This window comes from Podarcis liolepis, assembly GCF_965112155.1.
Source record: "Podarcis liolepis genome assembly, chromosome: 2".
NCBI classification, from domain to species: Eukaryota; Metazoa; Chordata; class Lepidosauria; order Squamata; family Lacertidae; genus Podarcis; species Podarcis liolepis.
Window position 1 is genome coordinate 110,191,302 of NC_139555.1, and position 15,093 is coordinate 110,206,394.

The window sequence follows — 15,093 nt, forward strand, 5'->3', positions numbered from 1 at the left end:
GCTGCCCCCATCAATAAAAATACATAGCAAACTGAGGTTCTGCCCCCCCCCCAAAATCCTGGCTGCGCCCGTGCCGCTCCCCCTTTTGCAAATGCTGCTCCTCAAGATGGATTTCTGCTTTTGGTCTTCTTTTTCTTTTCAATGTCGGTTTCTGCTCTCTAGTGTTTGTTTCTATTTTTAGCTTTTCTAGCTCTGGGAATTTTCCTTGAAAGGCAAAAAATGGGCCTCCCGGTTACGCATGCAAGGACACCACATGGCAGGAAACATATTTGGTTATTAAGTAAATTATTTAGTCACTTTATCTTGCTCAAGGCAACAAAAAAAATGATTTAACATTATTGCAGAGGTGTTAAGGAGCTGGAAATTTAGAAGCCATTGAGCAAAACTCTATTTTTTACTGTTTTTTTTCTTGGGGAGTGGATGGGTGGAATTGGAATGTTTTTGGGGAAATGAAGAGGTACGTAAAGGTGAACATAACTAAACCTGATAATTTTTTACTTAACCTTTAACATATTGTTGCAACTGTTACGTTATAGTAATACTCTACCAAAAGTAACACATTTTCTCTAAAGTTAAAGCTGTAGAAGTAATTAGTAGCATTGATATCAAAGGTTGCCTAAAAAAATAATTACACTACTTAACAAGGGGAAAAAAGCAAATTCAGTGTCACAAATATTCAAATTATATTTGAATGGATATTCAAATTTAATTTACTATTGAGTCTTAGTATGCATCGCACAACACCAGTTATTTGATTGTTGGTTAATTTCCTTTTCTAAACCAGGCCAAAGAAGAAAGAATGTAATGGATAAATTTTATCAGAACAAAATATAAGCAAATTTTATATTTTTATTGGCAGGAAAATTTACATTTATTTTATAACCCAGGCCAAACCAATAAGGATGGGTAGAATTTTACAGAACAAAAAATGATTAAATGAAGTTTATATTTTTTGCAAGGAAAATTTGCATGTTGGCGTTCTCTGGCAATAGAGATGCCCTTTGTATTTGAAGAACATTGCCAGCCATGCTGAACATACGTTCAAATGACACACTTGTTCCTGGGATTTTTTAATACCACATACACAATATGCGGTAAATTACAAAGTCATTAAAAACAAACAAACTGTTACCACAATTTGCTCTGAAACATGGTATCAGAATATATATAGATTTATAGCACAGCCCTAGTCTCTGGTATTGATGTTTCCGATGAGAGACCATCAGGGTGATGTCATCAGCAAACGTTAAGTGACATAAGAATCAGGGAACTCTGACTCATTTCCTGGCTTTTTATGGCAGAACAATTCTTTAATTGTTGGCTTTAATGGCGGTAAAATCTGGTACCCAGTCCCCAGGCAATATGCTATTGAAAAAATTATAAAGATTATTGGGGGGGGGGGTCAGAAAACTTTATAAACAATTTCTGTGAGCAAAAAGCTGGGAAGCGAGAGACAGAGCATTGTTTTGTGTCTGTTTGAATCCAAGGATGGGAAAGCAAAACCCTTTGAGGTGTTAATGCTGGGAACCCATCCACTTTTGGCTCTGGCTGTAAAGGTAAAGGGACCCCTGGCTGTTAGGTCCAGTCATGGCCGACTCTGGGGTTGCGGTGCTCATCTCGCTTTACTGGCCGAGGGAGCCGGCGTACAGCTTCCAGGTCATGTGGCCAGCATGACTAATCCACTTCTGGAGAACCAGAGCAGCTCACAGAAACGCCGTTTACGTTCCCGCCGGAGAGGTACCTATTTATCTACTTGCACTTTGATGTGCTTTCGAACTGCTAGGTTGGCAGGAGCAGGGACCGAGCAACGGGAGCTCACCCTGTCGCAGGGATTCGAACCGCCGACCTTCTGATCAGCAAGTCCTAGGCTCTGTGGTTTAACCCACAGCGCCACCCGCGTCCCGCCCTGGCTGTATCTATGTGTAAATAAACTGTATATCATAAAAGGCACCACAATCTCCGCTGTGCCTCATTTCCAAAAGGAAACATGGACCTTGGATGAGGGTCTGGAACCCCTGGAAGCAATTGGAGTAGCATCATTCAACAGTATGTTTTATTTTTTTCTAACCTGAAGGTGCCGTCAGAGGGGACTTGATCTCTTCTGCCTGGGCACTTGGTGCTGGACAGCAATGAGAGAGGAGAAATGATAAGCCATGATGCTGATGCTGTAGAGAGACACAGCCTGAGAGCGCCTGAAGAGACAGAAGCTGCCCAAAGAGGCAAAAAACCCCTGGACTGGCGAACACATTTTCCAAAAATAAGAAGGACAGGTAAGTTGAAAAAGCTGCAGAGCCTCCTCGACAGCTGGTTGTGGTGTGTATGGATGCGAGCGTGTAGCCTGCAAGGCAGGTATATTTTCCCCTGGGAATTAGGGCAGGAATGAGGAGCCTCTTGCCCTCCAGATGTTGCTGGACTAAAAGCCCCACTATTCCTGCCCCTGTTGGTTATGCAGTCTGGGGCTGATGGGAGTTGAGGGCCACCAGTTCTCCATGCCTAGTTTAGAAACCTGTTGGCGTTTGGCTTACATTGTGTGTGTGTGTGTGTGTGTGTGTGTGCGTGTGCGCGCCTTTCTCCCCTTCCAGTTCCCAAATACATTTTTCTTCAAAAGATCAAGTTCTCGCCGGTGTAAGTTAGAAGAAAATATTAAGCGGTAAGATTGTGATGTGTGCCGATGCCACTTCACAAAACCTGCAGCGTGTGGAGTCTGTACAGGAGCTCGTCTTGTTCTCTGTAGAGTATTTGCTGATGCAAATGGATAAATTCCTGCACCTCTTAATTCTTGCTCAATTACCTGGTCCTTTTTTGTGATAGATGTACATGCATACATGGGAGCATATTCACCCAGTGCTTTTCCAGCTGCACTGGCTCCCGGTGGAGTACAGGGTCGTATTTAAGGTGCTGCTTTTGACCTTTAAAGCCCTTCACGACCTAGGACCCTCGTACCTACGGGACCGCCTCTCCCAGTATGCCCCACGGAGAGCCTCAAAGTCTATAAATTACAACACCCTAGTGGTCCCGGGCCCTAAGGAAGTTAGATTAGCTTCGGCCAGAGCCCAGGGCCTTTTCAGCACTGGCTCCAGCCTGGTGGAACGCTCTGCCTCATGAGACCAGGGCCCTGCAGGATCTGATTTCTTTCCGCAGGGCCTGTAAGACAGAGTTGTTCCGCCTGGCCTTTGGCTTGGAGCCAATTTGATTCCCTCCCCCTCTTTCATTTTTCTTTTCCTCCTGCGATGAGGCTACATTTTAATATTTTAATGTTTCAATATTTTAATGTATTTTAATTTTGTTTTTAAGTTGTATTCATTCAACTTGTTTTTATTATTGCTTGTTAGCCGCCCTGAGCCTGGCCTTGGCCGGGTAGGGCGGGGTATAAATAAAAATTATTATTATTATTACTATTATTATTATTATTATTTATTATACATAGGACACTAACTTCTGCCAAGTCAGACCCCTGGTCCACCTGGCTCAGTGGCAAGCAGTAGGCCTGCAGGGGTTCAGACAGGAGTCTCTCCCAGCAATAATTGCAAATGCCAGATTTGAACCAGGGACCTTTTGCATGGAAAGTCCATGCTGAACCACTGAGATACAACTCTTCCCCATGCCTCCTCCTTGTATGCAGATAATTGCCAAAAGGTTGTCATATGCCCGGGTTTCCCCAGACATTTAAAACTGGTTCCGAAATTTCCAGCCAGAAGCAATTTTCAAAGGCCAAATACTGGCAATGTCTGGAAATTTCCGAACATATGGCAGCCCGTGTGTGTCTGTGTGTGTAATGTTTATATGCTGCATTAATCAGTCTGGAATATCTGACATATCCCTCTTCCTGATTTCCAACCAGTGATCACGTCCTCTAAAAATAGATGGTTCTCTCTTTTCAGTTTATTGCTGAAAAATTATACACTGCTTGATTGTAAAAAAAACAACAACCTCTAAGCAATGAGAACAGTTAAAAACAAGTAGTAAAAACATGTAGTTTCTTTTTAAGTATATTAATTGTTTTAAAATGTTTTCATTGGTAATGTGACTTTCTTGTACGCTGCTTAGAGGTTTTGCACATTGTCCTTGGGGGTCTGTCTGAGCAAGAGTCATGTGGAAATTGCTGCAAGCGGCACACTGGCGTGGTTTTCTGCAGAGCTCTGCCCACATTCTTGAAAATCCTATTGGGATTTGTTTAACTGAAGTGAGCCTGTTTTCCAGAAGTATTTATATACAGCTGCTGGAATGTATAAACTTGAGGTATACGAGCCTTTTATGCTTGAAGGATTATCCTTACCAAGCCCTGCAAAAATCTTGGCCAAAAGATTGCCTCAATCTCTCTGCTTTGGAGCAAAACCTAATTTTGAAATCCAGTATCTTTTGCATCAGTAGCTGAGAATTAGCATATAAATATATACAGCATGTTAAAGGCCTTCCTTGTTTCATGTCCCTCTCCCAGGCACCCCAGATTCCAATTTTGCTTTTGCTTTTTGCAACGCTATTTCCAGGAGTTAATACAGGCACTGGGCCACTCATTTGCATCTTTGCATTTCATTAGCTTTTCTGAAGTGGGAAAAAACCCTCCCACAATGATAGTATTCAGAGAGCCTTTTAAAAAGTTACTGGGAACCAGGCAGAGGGCCCTCTTGGTAGTGGTGCTTGCCCTGTGAAATACCCTTCCATCAGACATCAAGGAAATAAACAGCTATCTGACTTTTAGAAGACATCTGAAGGCAGCCCTGTTTAGGGAAGTTTTTTATGTTTGATGTTTTGCTGTGTTTTTAATAGTCTGTTGCGAACCACCCAGAGTGACAGGGGCAACCCAGTCAGATAGGCGGCGTATAAATAATAAAATTAATAACAGTAACAACTATTATTATTATTATTAATTTGCATCTCAGGACTTATGTGTGATTTCTCTTGTCCAGCTGCTTCCCCTTGGGTAAAACTGCTCTTTAGTGCTCAATCAGAGCAAATGGCAATTCAAACACTTTTGTTTCAAGCAGCTTAGAAATACAGAGGGGTGCCTGAAGAATAGTAAGATTAAAATTCCCCTTGACTCCTTTGCTGGGCTTGGAATAGGTTGCATTTGTTCCCTCCATGCCCAGCATAGAAACAGAAGCAGTTGCCCATCTGGCAGTCATGGTGGTTTCTATGCTGGGCCCCTCCCCGTCTTCCTCCCCCATGCCTGGTGCAGACGTGGTTAAGGGAGAGAGGAAGCCACCTGCCCCATGCCAGAAGCTCACAGCTCATTTACCTACACACAGTTCCCCTTTCCCTATAGCAACCAGATAAGTGGTTAAACAGAAGGTGGTTTTTAATATAGCTAAGCCTTTTGGTTACAAAGGATAATGAAGATTTGAATAAACTGCTACAGCATGACGGCCAGAAAAGCAATTGGCAATGGCAGGGGAGTCCACATAAGCACAAAATGTCATCTTTGGCTACTGCAGCGTCTGGGAAGCTTTGGCTCTGCTTACTATTCAAGTTCAGTTTCTTTCTTTTTTTATAAATATTTTTTATTGCTCAATTTCCACGTAACAAATTATCAAACCATATAATTTCCCCCCTTTATTTCCCCCCCCCAAGGACTTCCCTCATCTCCTCTCCCTGATTTCGCTGCACATATTTTCTCTGCATGTTATAAAATTGTATATATCCTTACATATCTGTCCATCATGTTATCAACAATAAATTTGTGTATGTTTATTCAAAACCTGCCAAGGAGTCCAGTTCATTTTGTTGTCTTTTAAAATAATTTGTAAAAAGTTCCCATTCTTCTTTAAAGTCACTGTTTCCTTATCTTGCAGTTTATGTGTCAATTTAGCCAGTTCTGCATAGTTCATCAATTTTTCTTGCCACTGTTCTTTGGTCAGGGTTTCCTCATTCTTCCATCCTTGTACTATCAAAACTCTTGCTGCTGTTGTAGCATACATAAATAAATTCCTTATTTTCCTTAGCAGGTCTTGTCCCACGATCCCTAACAAAAATGCTTCTGGTTTTTTGTGTGGTTTTTTTTTGCAAATGTCATTTTAAACATTTTCTTCAATTCATTATATATCATTTCCCAATTTTTTTTAATTTCTGCCCCTCCTGCCTCATATATACTGAAAAGGATTGAAGGTGAGTCACGTTTCAGAGGCCGGGGAGATGTCTTCTTCATATCCTCAGATAACTGAAGATGCATATCAGTTCTGTAGATGGTCTGTGAGACCAGTTGAATTCTTCAGCTATAGGTAAAAGATTGCTCTTTCTGAGTAAATGTCTTATTTTGGCAAGGGTCTATCCCTATTTGCCTTCTTGCTATTCCTAGTAGTGATCAGTTCTTGCCCCCAAGGATGAACCGCAGAATCACCTGCCCAGTTTAACATCCGCTTTGCGGATGAGCTGGATGGGGCCATCTGTGAGGTGAGGCCTCCAAGTCTTCCTGTGGGGAGGGGGAGCGGCTGTCACTCATATTTCAGTAATAATCTGACTGCCTGTGTGTCCAAAGGCTGCTGGCTAATGTGTTCCAGCCCCAAATTAAAATTCTTTGTGAATAATTTGGATAAAGGTACAGAAATACGTATGGTGTGGGAGGCAAGTAAAGCATATATAAGAGGTTACTTTATGCAACATAACTCATGACTTAAAAAAGAGAGACAGGAGAACATACAAAAAGATTCTGTGTGAATTTAAACAAAAAGAAAAAGAGCTGGGAAAATCTCCAACAAATACAATATTACCTGGCAAATTAAGATGCTGCAGAGACAGCTGTGCTAGCAACGCAGGAGATAGAAGCAAAATTGAAATATACCAACTCCAAATTCCTGAGTGCCAAAAAGAAATAGATATTGCAATAATATCAATGAGTTCTGGTATTAGAACCCAGTTCACCATGGAAGTTTTAGTTTATTGTGTGTGTGTTGATGTGGCTACATGTGAAACACGCCTTGTAGGTGAGATTTATGTTCTTCCTTAGGAATGGTAAATCAAGACCATTATTTGTGTGTGTTAATTTCATTTCAGGGGATCACCATAATTATCAGGGTAGAGGAATCACATCTAAGTGTACCATCTTATTTGCATTCATTATTATCCTCCTCTTCCTCATCACCATCATTGCTCTTGCTGTCCCGAGAGGTGAGTTTTCTGCCTCTTTTCTTAGTGCTTTCTTCCAGGTCTGTCCCAGTCATGACCTCTGTCTTCCATCAGCACTTTGGCTTCTAATAGCCAGTTCACACTGAGCAGCAGCAGTTAGGAAAACAGTTGCCTTTGACTGAATCACTATTATCCATGCTCTTGCCAATGGCTCTCTGGGACTTTGAAGGGGATCTTTCCTAGCCCTACCTAAAGATGCCAAAAATTGAACCTGAGACTGTCAGCATGCAGAGCAGATACTCTGCCACTGAGCAACAAAGCTCCCCCAAGTTGTGTGATTCCTTTACTGCTCCTTCCCGTCCCACTCTCCAAGAAGCATCTGAATCCAGGGGCCACAAGAGCTGCTTATTGGTTCTTTCTTTGCCCTCCCTCCAAGCCGGAGGTTGAAATGTTATGTGCAGCTCCCAGTTCAGAGCAGAACTTTCTCTTTCTTGCAGGGGGGAAATCCAACCAGACTTGCCCTGATGGGAATAACTGTGCTGTTTTGGGACCAGCGTGCCCAGCTGGCTGGGTTGGCTATGAAGGGAAGTGTTATTTTTTCTCAGAAGAAGAAAGAAACTGGACTTCTGCCCAGAGCTTTTGCATTTCCCAGGGCTCTTCTCTGGCTGCGATTCAGAGTGAGCTTGAAAAGGTGAGACCAACAAATGTATAAATGTTTTTGAGAATTATCTCCTTCACAGCACCAAGGATGAGCTATCCGTATGGAAATATAAAGAGAATCTGTGACGTAACTTGGCTTTGTCATAACTTGATGCAAACAATAATAATAATAAAATTGTCCAGGAGCACCTTAGAGACCAACTAAGTTTGTTCTTGGTATAAGCTTTCGTGTGCATGCACACTTCTTCAGATATGCACACGAACGCTTATACCAAGAACAAACTTAGTTGGTCTCTAAGGTGCTCCTGGACAATTTATTTTCATTATTTTTATTTTTATTTCGACTGCATCAGGCCAACACGGCTACCAACCTGAATCTTGATGTAAATAAATTGTCCATCTTGCAGCCATAATGGGAATTATAGATCAACAAAATCTCAAGGGCCGCAAGTGCCATATACTCTTCCTTCAGCCACTTTCCTATCTTCCTTGAACCTCCTTCCTCCCTTTTCAGCAAAGAAGAAGAAGAGTTTGGATTTGATATCCCGCCTTTCACTCCCTTTAAGGAGTCTCAAAGCGGCTCACATTCTCCTTTCCCTTCCTCCCCCACAACAAACACTCTGTGAGGTGAGGGGCTGAGAGACTTCAAAGGAGTGTGACTGGCCCAAGGTCACCCAGCAGCTGCATGTGGAGGAGCGGAGACGCAAACCCGGTTCCCCAGATGGCTCTGAAGCTTTCCTTCTGCTATCTAAGTCTCACTTTCTTTGCATATTCAGTCTCACTGCTCAGGTCTGTGTTAGAAGTTCTTGTTCTCCTCCCACAATTGGCATTATCTGAGGTGGAAGACTCATTTGGAGGCACTGTTCTAAGCTGTTTGTGTGTTTTCAACCAAGGTGTTCATGCTCCGGTTCAAGGGCGAAGCTGACCATTGGATTGGCCTCCGGAAGGACTTCAGTGATACCTGGATATGGGCAGATGGATCAGAATACAGTAACAGGTGAGTCCTTGTTCTTCTCTTGAATTGGGATTAAGCAGGAGGCATGTTGGGTACAGTGAGTTGATCCCAAACCTGAATCTGTAACCAAAAATCAGTCGAGAATGTGAACTTCAAGGAATCAGAATTGCACTCAAAGCATAAACCTCTCAGTAACCTTCCTGATATGTTGGGGTTTCTCACCTCTGACCATTCACACAAAAACCATCTACACTGCTGACAAACTCCAGCTAAGGCTCTTGAGCTACCTCTGGTGTGGAGAAAGCAGAAGAAGATGATGATAATACAAAAAAATAAATATATTATTTATACCCCGCCCATCTGGCATGGTTTCCCTATCCAATCTGGGTGGCTCCCTACAGAATATTAAAACATCAAACATTAAAAACTTTCCTAAACAGGGCTGCCTTCAGATGTCTTCTAAAAGTCAGATAGCTTATTTATTTGACATCTGGTGGGAGGGCATTCCAAAGGGCGGGTGCCACTACTGAGAAGGCCCTCTGCCTGGTTCCCTGTAACTTCACTTCTCGCAGCGAGGGAACCACTAGAAGGCCCTTGGAGCTGGACCTCAGTGTCCAGGCTGAACGCTGGGGGTGGAGACGCTCCTGCAAGGAGAAAACCTTGTTCTCCCACTCTCATAATTCTTAAGGTCAATCAGTTAAGCTGAAAGTTAGGGGATTTACAAAATATGGAATCCACTCCCACAAGACAGACAACTTTAGCAGGGAATTAGACAGACTCATCTTGAGTCTGTTCTCGAAGCTACAAACATGAGTCTGACCAAACTGCGGGAGGCAGTGGAAGACAGGAGTGCCTGGCGTGCTCTGGTCCATGGGGTCATGAAGAGTCGGACACGACTAAACGAGTAAACAACAACAACAACAATAACAACAGACAGACTCATGGAGAACAAGGCTGTTGATGAGTCATGTGCTGTCACCAAGAACTGAGGCAGCGTAGCTTTGAATACAAGTTGCTGGGGAAGGTTCTAGTAAAAGCATAAGTATTTTATTGATTTTTCAGTAAACAGTGAAGAGAAAGGAAGCAATACAAAATATCAAGTACAGATCATCCGTCATACAACCAGAGCACAAAACCACACAGGCTGAAGCTTATCCGTGGATCAGATCTCTCCATAATGTTAAAGGTGGTTTCATTAGGGATGCAGATTTATGAGCATGATCAAGAAACATAAGCCATGTGCTCTCACACTTTCTTAATCTGCTATCTAACAATCCTGCTATGCTCCCTGACCGGCCTGCCAGTCATGCAATGTAAGCAAGCCATGCAACACAAGCCCCAAATCAATGGATTCAAGTTACAAGACAGGAGATTCCAACTAAATCTCAGGAAGAACTTTCTGATAGTAAGAGCTGTCTGACAATCAAACCTTGGGAGGTTGTGGACTCTCCTTTATTGGAGGTTTTTAAAGAGAGGTTGGATGGCTACCAGTCAAGGGATCTTTAGCTGTGATGAACACAATGTGGTTTTCTAATGGATTCTTGGCTAGGTTGTTTGACACTGTCCCACCCATAACATGACAGAGCAACAAACCTCCCTTGCCCATCTCACCTTTCCTTCCTGTGTTGCAGGTTGGTAGTGAAAGGAAGTGAAAACTGCGCGTATCTAAGCAAGGAGTTTGCCATTGCCTCCCGTTGCCACATACCGATAAAGTGGATCTGCAGTCACCCTGATGCGTATGTGAGGAATGAAAACTCTACAGCAGGAAAAGTCATATGCCAAGAGGACTTATGGTAAGTCCCAGGGTTGTAAGAAATCAGCAATTTCCATTCTGGCCCATTTTAATCACAATCAGCACTCTGCTGCAGTTTGATTTCCTTCTAATGCTACAATATTCATCTTACTGTCTACTATTTAACATTGTTTGTGCAACTTGCATTCATTTCTGTGTAAAGGAAGCATCAAAACAATGTAAGACAGTATTTAATGACATACCATTTGTGGACATCAAGAAGGCAAGAACAATCAGGTGAACAAATACCGATTGTATTCACTTGATTCTCTGACCACAGAGCTGCCACCATTTCTGCTTTCTTTTCTGTTTTTGTCACAATTCTCTGACATGTTTAGGTAAGCCTTTCCATTGTATGAACTAGATACTGTTTCTAGAAGGGAAGGCAGCAAATTGTATGGAAACAATTTTACACTAAAGCTGGTGTGTGATGAGAGACTACAGAGAGGAGTGCTCAACTCTGACGCTTGTTCACAGCTTCATACAAAACCTCAAATGATCTGAACTAGGCTTCAGTGCCTGCACACTTTCAACCTGATCTTTGCACAACATCAGCTAGAAACTTGTCTTACTTTATAATGAATCTTGAAATCTGTCACCAAGAAAAATCAAGCAGAGGCATTGGTCTTCTGCATTGAACCTAGCCATTTGCTAACTACCGTATTTTTCGCTCTATAAGACGCACCAGACCATAAGACGCACCTAGTTTTTGGAGGAGGTAAACAAGAAGAAAAATATTCTGAATCTCAGAAGCCAGAACAGCAAGAGGGATCGCTGTGCAGTGAAAGCAGCAATCCCTCTTGCTGTTCTGGCTTCTGTGATGGCTGCGCAGCCTGCATTCGCTCCATAAGACGCACACACATTTCCCCTTACTTTTTAGGAGGGAAAAAGTGAGTCTTATAGAGCAAAAAATACAGTAAGTTGAAAGGGCACAAGTTGATGATTCGTGGATTTATACCGTTCTGCCAGAAATCCATCAATTGTTTCTTCTATTTCAGATTGTTATTAGAGTTCCGAATAGGACCACATTTCCTTGGAAAGAACCCTGAGGACACGAGTCAAATCTGTGCAGCATGTGTAAATTTCAGTTTGTTATTATCTAGATTCAAGGCTTTTTAAAATTGTATGTATTTATGTATCATAATTTTTTTAAAAATTAGCAAAACGGTTTTTTTGGTAAAAGATCTTTTAAGAAGTTATGTAAATGCCTTTTTATTTTTTATTTTTATCTGCATTTTTTATACAAAAGCAGAAAAGAAAAACAACCTATCCCACATCCCCTTCCCTCCACCTCAGTTGTACAACTTTGATATCAATCTCAACATACAAATAAATGTCTGATAGCTTCCCTTCCACCCTTTTCTTGGTTTCTTTACCTTTCTGCTAAATAGAGTATTCCAAATTTTTAATCTTCAACGTTCCTTTTTTGACAAATGCTTTTAATTCTGTTGATTTCTATTCTGCTGGATTTACTCAAGACCTGCTGGGTTATTTACTTGTTGTTGTTTAGTCATTTTGTCGTGTCCGACTCTTCGTGACCCCATGGACCACAGCACTGCCAGGCACTGGTTACTTATTTATACTGGTTCTTAAAATATTCAATAAACGTTTTCCAATCCTCCTTATATTCTTTGTCATTTTTTCTTTCTTGCCCTGTTCTTTATGCCTGCCAATTCAGCATATTCAAGCATTTTAAACCGCCACTCTTCCTTGGTGGGTACCATACTCATTCTCCACCTTTGTGCCAATAAGATTCTAGCCGCGGTGGTGGCATATAATAATAAATTATTTTGTTTCTTAGGGACTTCTGTTGTTATCATTCCCAAAAGGTATGCATTTTGGGGAAGGTTATTTTGATATATCTTTTAAAATTCATTATAATTTCCCAGAATTCCCAGATTCTTTGCAGGACTGCCACATGTGGAAAAAGGATCCCTCTACTTCATTGCATTCCCAACATTTACCTTTTTACTTTTAAACCATTTTCGCAAGTTTGGCAGGTGTTAAATATCACCTGTGGCTCATTTTCGCCATGTTTCCTGCAGTGAAAATGAATTTCATATTTACTATCCATAAATTCTCCCACAGCTCGTAATCAATGTTATCACCTGTGCCCACTTACCGTATTTTTTGCACCATAACACTCACTTTTTTCCTTCTAGAAAGTAAAGGGAAATGTCTGTGCGTGTTATGGAGCGAATGCCTGCGGGTGGCGGAGGGGATCTGCTGCAGTCGTGAGCAGAGGATCCATGGTTCCCCTTCCTTCCCTCCTCCATGGCTCGCTTTGAAACAGCAAAGCGGGAGAAGAGCCGCAGAGTGGGAAGGAGAGAGGGACAGAGAGCCTGCTTCTTTAAAGGAGCAAAGCGGGAGGGGAGAGGAGCCTTCTCCCCTTATATCCCTCTTCTTCATTATTAGCAGCATCCTTCTCCACCCACCCCACACGTGCTTCTTCTCCCCTTAAACCCCTCTTCTGCATTATTAGCAGCATCCTTCTCCACACCCCCCACACGTGTTCCTTGTCCCTTGAGTGCTTTTCCTTCCTTCCCCAATTAAAACATGGTTACAAAGCACGGATCCACATGGATCCTCAGGATTTTTGCATTGGGCTACTCCAAACTCACTGTCAGATCACATGTCTGTGGCCACAGCATGAACCACAAAAATCATATATCCACTGTTTTGTTTGGAATATTTTTTTCCTTGTTTTCCTCCTCTAAAAACTACGTGCGTGTTATGGTCTGGTGCGTGTTATAGAGCGAAAAATACGGTAATCATGCTTGATTTCACAAATTCCTCTTTTGTATCCCACTCTAGTAGCAGTTTGTACATTTTTTGTAATACTTTTGCTTTTGTATCTAATAGGTCCCTTGTGAATTGTGATTTTTGTTCTGTGAATCCAATTTTTTTATCCATCTTAAACAATTTGTTAATGTGGTGTATATGTAACCAATCTGTTAATAGGTTTTTTTAGTTCTTCAGGATCTTTCAACCTTCGTCCCTGGCCTGTAAGATCTTGTATTTCTTTATACATTAATCATTGTTTATCCATATTTGTTCTTTTCCAAGCAGTGGCTTCAATAGGGGATATCCACATTGATGTTTCATTTTCTAATAGATTGTTATGCTTTTCCCATACTCTGTATAGATTTTTCCTGATCACATTATTTTATAAATGTTTGCCTTTCCATACAATAGGCAGGTATGCCACCCAAATTGTATATAATGTCCTTCCAAATTTAAACCTCTGATATTTTCCAACAATATCCAATCTTTCATCCACCATAAGCATGATGCCTCAAAGTAGATTTGGAAATCTTTCTTTTACAGTGGTACCTCAGGTTAAGAACTTAATTTGCTCTGGAGGTCTGTTCTTAATCTGAAACTGTTCTTAACCTGAAGCACCACTTTAGCTAATGGGATCTCCTGCTGCTGCTGCGCTGCTGCTGCACGATTTCTGTTCTCATCCTGAAGCAAAGTTCTTAACCCAAGGTACTATTTCTGGGCTAGCAGAGTCTGTAACCTGAAGCGTATATAACCTGAAGCATATGTAACCCGATGTACCACTGTATATTGATCATGACTTTGTTTTATTCTGGGCTTCCTTTCCTGCCCAATAAATCATGATATATTTTTTCTGCCACTCTTTGAAGCATTGAGAGTTAATTATTGGGATATTTTTAAATAAGAATAACATTTTTGGACGGACATTCATTTTCATAGCCAAAATCCTACCTAGTAGCGATCGTTTCATTCTTTCCCATATTTCCAAATTTCTCTTTATTTCTTCCCAAACCTTTACCAAATCTTGGTAAATGTTATAATTATTCGTTGTTTGCCAGATCCCCAGATATTTATTTTTTCCCTCTACTTTCCACCCACACATGGTTTCTAGATCAATTTTTGTTTGGTTGTCCATATATTTAACCATCATCTTGGTTTTTCCTGTGTTTAATTTGAAACCACCTAGTTTTCCAAATCTGTGTATCTTTTCCATCACTTCTGGTGTGCTCTCTCTTGTTTGTTCTAAAGTTACGGTAATACTAAGTCCGCAAACGTTTTTATTTGTATAGTTTTGCTGCCCTACTTTTATTGTATTCTATCATTTCCCCTTATATTTTGTGCCAAAACATCAACTATTAATATAAATAACAGTGGAGACAGTCAAAAATAAAAAAATTCCTTCCAGTAGCACCTTAAAGACCAACTAAGTTAGTTCTTGGTATGAGCTTTCGTGTGCATGCACACTTCTTCAGATACACTGAAACAGAAGTTGCCAGATCCTTCTATATAGTGAGAAGGTGGGGAGGGGTATTACTCAGAAGGGTGGTGGGAATGGGAGATTGGCAGATAGCTGAGATGAGCCTGTAAGACCTATTACAGTCGTTAAGAGTCGTCAACAGGCTCATCTCAGCTATCTGCCAATCTCCCATTCCCACCACCCTTCTGAGTAATACCCCTCCCCACCTTCTCACTATATAGAAGGATCTGGCAACTTCTGTTTCAGTGTATCTGAAGAAGTGTGCATGCACACGAAAGCTCATACCAAGAACTAACTTAGTTGGTCTTTAAGGTGCTACTGGAAGGAATTTTTTTATTTTTGACTATGGCAGACCAACACGGCTACCTA

General features: G+C 41.4%; 1 protein-coding gene across 6 annotated transcripts in view; it reads left to right on the top strand.

Annotated features, from left to right (window-relative positions):
* Positions 1-2,134: 2,134 nt before the first annotated feature.
* Positions 2,135-15,093, top strand: part of LOC310701932 (C-type lectin domain family 2 member B-like) — a 47,852-nt gene continuing 34,893 nt past the window's right edge. The window contains exons 1-6 of one of the 6 annotated variants that reach the window (XR_014523127.1): positions 2,135-2,270; positions 6,988-7,101; positions 7,557-7,750; positions 8,613-8,716; positions 10,306-11,126; positions 11,388-12,091. Coding sequence is in view for 2 of the 6 variants with exons in the window: in XM_083493482.1 (XP_083349608.1) it covers positions 2,144-2,270; positions 6,988-7,101; positions 7,557-7,750; positions 8,613-8,716; positions 10,306-10,467; position 11,465 (702 nt within the window). In the remaining 4 variants the exon portion in view is untranslated. Of the gene's footprint in view, positions 2,271-6,987; positions 7,102-7,556; positions 7,751-8,612; positions 8,717-10,305; positions 11,127-11,387; positions 12,092-15,093 lie in introns of those variants that run through there. The other 5 variants (XM_083493482.1, XR_014523126.1, XR_014523129.1 and 2 more) reach the window with 5 other exon arrangements.